Source organism: Plasmodium inui (genome assembly GCF_000524495.1).
Source record: "Plasmodium inui San Antonio 1 unplaced genomic scaffold supercont1.25, whole genome shotgun sequence".
Taxonomy (NCBI): domain Eukaryota; phylum Apicomplexa; class Aconoidasida; order Haemosporida; family Plasmodiidae; genus Plasmodium; species Plasmodium inui.
This window is the reverse complement of record NW_008481859.1, coordinates 229,774-235,777: the sequence shown is the minus strand read 5'-3', so window position 1 is coordinate 235,777 and position 6,004 is coordinate 229,774. Positions and strand designations below refer to the sequence as shown.

Below are 6,004 nucleotides of genomic sequence, written 5' to 3'. Positions count from 1 at the left end.
TACTATTCCTGTCCTGTAATGCAGCCACATCCATATGGTCATGATATTTACAGTTCACATATGTCCTCATCTTCGTAAATAGCCGAAAAAAGGAAATATCTTCATAATGACTCCACATAGGAGCAGGAAAAATGTAGGTCAATCACAATCTTACAGAAAGAGAAATTCCGATAAGAAAAAATGACTTAAAATACAGCATATCGACAGGGGTGCAGCCGGAGAAACCTCCTCTTAATGATGCCACCTGATGGAAAATCTTCACAATAATGGATGCAAAGGGACCTCTTCAAAATGACGCGACGAAAGAACATCCTGAAGATACCAGGAGAAGAAAGCATCTTCATAGAAGAGATAAAGAACAAAACAGGATATTAACCATGCCGCCGAAAAGAGACATCTTATAGAGAAAATCACACAGGAAAGGACATCTTCAAAACGCCGCGAAGAAAGGTACATCATTGTAGAAAAAATAACACACACAAAGACATCTTCACAATGCCACGGGAAGAAAGAGCATCCTTATAAAGCAGATGACACAAAACAATATCTTCAGAATACCGCGGGAAAGAAGCATCATAAACAATTCCGCGGAAAAAGAATATCTTCATAGAAAAAAATGCCTCGCAGAAGAATTCCTTCGCGGTAATATGGTAAAAGGAATAGGCATCTTTATAAAACAGCCAAAAGGAAAAATATCATAAATATAAGGCGGTAAGAAGATTCTTCCTAGGAAAAATGCCACACGGAGAACAATTTCCACAATGACGTGGAACAGAAAACATCATTAGACCACCCCAGGAAAAAACTATCGTCCAAAAAAAAATACAACACAAGGAAGAATTTTCATAGAAACACAGCAGAAGAAACATTCTTTATAAGGAGGACAGGCGAAAAGATGTATTAAAGGTACAGCGCCGTAAAATGAATATTCGGAGAAAAAATGCCCCACAGGGAAGATACTCCACAATGGAGCACCATAAAAAAAAGCAAAACTTCATAAGAATGAAACAAGAAATATCATCCTCAACAAAATGCCGCGCACAAGAACATCTTCATATTGACGCAGGGAAAAAAATGTAGGTATGCAGGAATGAAAAACCAAGAGGCATCAGTATAGTGACATGGCAGATATAAGCATCCTTAGGAAGATGCCACACACAGAGAAGGCATCACAGTGCCGCGACAGAACCATAAAAAGCCCAATGAGGTAACACGAAAACAGCACAATAACGCAACAGCGGAGCATCATAAAAATGGGGAGAAACAAAAGATTTTTAAGGGAAAACTACACAAAAAAAATCGTGATAAAAATGCAGCAAATAAAGGCATCTTTATAAGAGTACCAGCGCAACAGGCCTCCTCAGAAAGATGCTGTGGAAAATGTTATCATAACAGTAAGTAGTACACGAACAAACAGGTTCATATAAATCTTGCGGAAACAGTCGTCTATATAGAGAACCCTCCCGAAAATATATCGTCAAAGAGAAACCGCACAGAAGTATATCTTCCTCAGGAAAATAAATAAGAAAATCTATATAAGGCAACTCGGAAAAACAGGCGTGCCGGGGTTATGCCACATGAAAGCACGTTCACTAGAATTAAGCCACATGAAAGCACCTTCCCTAGAGTTACGCCATAGGAAAGGACGTTGCCACAAATTACGCGACAGGAGAAGACGTTCGCGAAAATTAGGCCACAAGGAACGACGCTCGAAGCGTCAGGCCACACATGAGAGCCTGCATTATGTTCCACGTCACTATATACCTGAATATAGTGAGAAGAACTATGTGTACCTTGAATCAAAGAATAAAAAGAACAGTAGATGAGGACAAGCTCGACACAGAGTTCTGCACAGAGTCACTTTAATCGGGGATCACTTAAATAGGCTATTTTCCAGAGGTTTCCTTAAGAAGACAGCTACTGAATTAATCATGTCAGGCTTATACGAAAACATATAATTTCACGGAGAAATTAACACTTTAAGAAAAAGGAGAAAGAAATGATAAAATCAATTCCCGATATAATGATGAGACGCACAAAATAAACGGGGAACATGAAGGAAAAAGAGGGAAAACTGTGGCTGACTATGACGTCAAAGGAGATTCCCCGACAGTGTGTAGATATATGCTCAATACAATACTTATATATAGAAGGACGGTTCTTTCTTTGTGAAATGCGAGATATCCTGACAATTATGGGGTCAGTTGCTAATATTTCTAAGAATCGCCCAATTTCTGTGGTTTCAATTGGAATAAGGAAGGAGTATACGTTTCTCTATTCCAGCTCTGTTGATATCTGTTTATAATGTTTATTTCACTTGAATACAGCCACTTATGAACTGTTTGAATGTTTAACATATACTTCATTAACTATCATGGCTTCGAGGTTGTGTTAAGTCGTTTAACAGGGATATACACTAAGATATCACCGCAAAGTTTCACATAGGATGATTCGTCTTCTCCCTGATAATGAGGGATTGCTGTATCCTGCTGTACCGTATTGTTCCTGAGATAGCGCAAAAAAGGAGTGTACCTCCAAATAAATCAATACTTCGGAAATACCAAATCTTCATATTTCAGCAATATTGGACATCCTTGTTACGATGCCTGAAGGATTCATTCTAATAATCTGCCCTATTAGAAAATATAGGCATCCCTTCTAATAGGAATACACAACAAAAGGCTTTAATTATTCGTACAAATCAGGAATAAACAACGAATATACCCTCGAAACATAGGTAATAAGGGAAGTATTACGCCTGCTTCATAGGAAAAGAACGAGTTGTTTATTTCATTCTTCCTGTTTCAGGATGGCACAGGAAAATTCTGATGTATTCCTTTTCCGAAGCCTCACCGAAATCGCGGATTCCTAGGGCTGCTTTATGGTTTTTCACGTTCCCCTTATAGAAGACTGAATTCTAATATCTCGTTACTCTATCATCATGATCAGTAGCATCAGGATAAGTCCAAATATTGAGGGGGCATGCTGAGATTTTACACACTGCCTTCCATTTCTCTTCCTCTTCTGTTTTTGTAATCTTCGGTAATAATGGTTAAGCACTTATATGTGTGGAATGTCTATTTCTTGTAAGAATAAATTAATTGTCTCCTTATTGATTTTAAAACAGATCCACAGGGGCATGTACCCGCACTGATTGTTCTTTTCGCCACAATTATGTTTCCCTTCCCTAGTGTATTAGACAGCAGTGAACATCAATGTAGTGTGTGCAAGCGCTCTATATATTGAGGTAAAAAAGAATATTAACCCCCAGAGTATGGACGCCAAAGATAAGGCATGAACCATAAATCTGAAATGAGAACGTTAAACCTGAACGAAAACTTGGGCTCTGAATATAAATTTTGAAGCCCACACCTACATCTGAACTGTAAACCGAAACAGTAAACATAATCGGCTTATCCTTCCTGACTTTCGTTATCTGACGCCGTATCGGATACTATATGAATGCCCCCGATCCTCTGGATCCTCGTCTGTCTGGTTACGTGAGTCATTATTCGAAATTTCACTGTCTTCCCATTCATCCAGTTCAGTCCATTTCTTGAATGAGTTGGTCCTTCTGAATATTCGTTTCCTTAGGAAACTTCCTATAGGGGTAAACTATACAAATATTTCTGCATATATCCCCATCCTGCCATCTCTAAGGCTTTGTGTTTCTTACTTCATTTTCAACTCTCCCTGTGCTGCTCATTGGGATTATATAAGGTTATGCTTCCTTAAGTGGCCCCTCTCAGAATCCCTCTGGGGGTCGAGGCTTCTTTTTACATATGGCACTCATAATATTATTTTTCTCTATAACACAGACTTTCTCCTGCTGTAATTGCGCCTCCCTTCCGTCTTACTTTCCACAGATTAAAACAGATACTTAATGAAGCCATGACTCCAACAGCTACTTTCCCCCATGGTATTTTCCCTGCTATCCCCTTGGTTTCGTGGGCTCCAGGCAATTCCTTTATTCCATTTCCTGCATTGTCATAATTTAGTACATTATCGGATAGTCCCGATAATTGGTCGTGATCTACTCGTGTTTTCCATTTATGTGCATGCATATTAAGTTGTTGACGCCGAAAACTCCCTTCTCTGTGGGTGCTGGATACGTCACTAACAGAATGTACCCTTGACGCATCGTGTGTATTCTCTTATCCCTCCTTACCAGTTATGCTTGAACACATGTCGTGCATTTTCCCTCTTGGGGGCATCCATCCCATCCTACTAAGCACAGTACATATTACTTCAGATGTCGATAATTTCCTGCTTTTGGTCTCTTCTATAAATGCATTCGTCCATCCATGGGTTAACTTAATTAGGGCTTCCTCTTTGCTGACAGGTATCCCTAGGTTTCTTCTTCTTCGCTCCCTATTTGGTATCTCCTTGGCTATACCTCGAATCACCTTATTCCATAAATACTGCATGTTCCCCTCCCAGGAAGCCCTTAATGTCTCGTCTTTAGACATTAATAGATATGCCCAACTATCGAGATCCTTCCAGAGTTCCAATTCGTCTCCTTTTTTTTCGTATTTTGTGTCTTTCTTCCACTGCTCCCAGGTGAGTCCTTTCCACTTTCCCAATATGCCTGTAAGGCATAGTACACATTCTGTTATTTTCTTCGGTTCCCCGTTACGGTCATTTATAAAACAGTTGTCACAATGGGGATGAATTTGCTTTTTCCCATATTCTTCGAATAGATCGTATACGGAGGCTCCAGTTACGGAATCTATTAATTCTTCCTGTAGGAGATACAGTAAAATATGTTACCATCAGGACCTGGTCGCCTCTTTCGATGTTCCTCATTCAGTGAGATGACATTCTTTTTTGGAGATTCTCTCGCTCTTGTAGGGTTCTATTTTTAAAGCATCATTTTATTCCTGTCCTCTTCGTGTTTCCTTAAGTTAGCGTAGTTTTATGCACGTCCTGCAACTTTTTCTTCTGCTGCTCTATTGTTCTTGTGGCACTGCTCCACTGGTTTTGGCTGCAGTGCCGCGGTGTCCTTTGTGGGTTGATATGGGACTACTCTGAGGATCTCTTCCTATTACTTATACAACTTGTGTCCTTCGCTAAGCTTTTACAGTTCCTTTGCACCCATGGGATGCGAGATCCGTTTTCTGATTCTTCCTTAATCCTGGACTTTATATGGGCGGAGTTGTCTGTTAACCATGTGTTTCGCTGGTGTTAGCTGTTTGCTACTGGTATGCCTATTTCTATATTCCCTTAGCTGATGTCTCCTGTGAGCTTTCCCTGGCTATGATGCACTTGTTCCTCAATATTTTATGTGTCACTATAATTCTGCATCTTTTGGCGTTGTCCATCACTCTTTTCTTAGGTTATATGTTCTCATTCCATTAAGGAGCTCTGCTGTTCCTTTGTTCTATATTTTTGACTCTAAATACTCGGATTCTTATGTGTTACTGTCTCTGCCATTACGATGCACCTCTCTCTCTGGCTCCTACACTATGTTTATTGTATCGGCACCCTCGATTACTACTTAATATCTGGTGCCTCCTCGTTCTGGTTGTTCGTTAATGTGAACTTTTCTTATTTCTTTTATTAATTGTTCTTTGTGCGAAAGTCATTTATTCTTTTATGGATCTCAGACAGGTTGCCCTGAGTTGCTGTGACACATAATAATTATTTATGTGCTCCTCTCTTTTATGGTTCTGGATCCTCTATCTATTCTACGTGAAAGGAGAGTCTGTTATTACTCTGGGCCTTACCGTTAGGTTTTGGATTTGCTGTGTCCATCCTGGTGTTATCCCGCCCACTTCTCTACAGGCGTCCCTTAGAAGGTCCAGATGCCGTCCTATTTTTTTCTCCATAGTGGCGCCATTTTATTCATGCAGATCCCGTATTATAAAAGTGTTTTTTGATTCTCACTATCTGGTATTATTTTGATTCTTCAGTGTTATTGGGTTTCCACGTATCCTCTTTATCTTAGTACCCCTAGATACTCCTGACATTTGGTAAAATCACAGGAAGAATAGAATTTCATTAT

At 39.6% G+C, this 6,004-nt stretch overlaps 2 protein-coding genes across 2 annotated transcripts; both read right to left on the bottom strand.

Moving 5' to 3' along the window:
* Nucleotides 1-3,432: 3,432 nt before the first annotated feature.
* Nucleotides 3,433-4,064, bottom strand: C922_04590 (hypothetical protein; the record flags this gene model as incomplete). Its single annotated transcript, XM_008820169.1, has 2 exons — nucleotides 3,433-3,602; nucleotides 3,881-4,064. 2 exons carry the CDS (start codon nucleotides 4,062-4,064, stop codon nucleotides 3,433-3,435), a joined length of 354 nt encoding a protein of 117 aa, XP_008818391.1.
* A 90-nt stretch (nucleotides 4,065-4,154) lies between these two features.
* Nucleotides 4,155-4,806, bottom strand: C922_04589 (hypothetical protein; the record flags this gene model as incomplete). Its single annotated transcript, XM_008820168.1, has 2 exons — nucleotides 4,155-4,742; nucleotides 4,771-4,806. The coding sequence occupies 2 exons, from the start codon at nucleotides 4,804-4,806 to the stop codon at nucleotides 4,155-4,157; spliced, it is 624 nt and encodes a 207-aa protein (XP_008818390.1).
* Nucleotides 4,807-6,004: the final 1,198 nt, after the last annotated feature.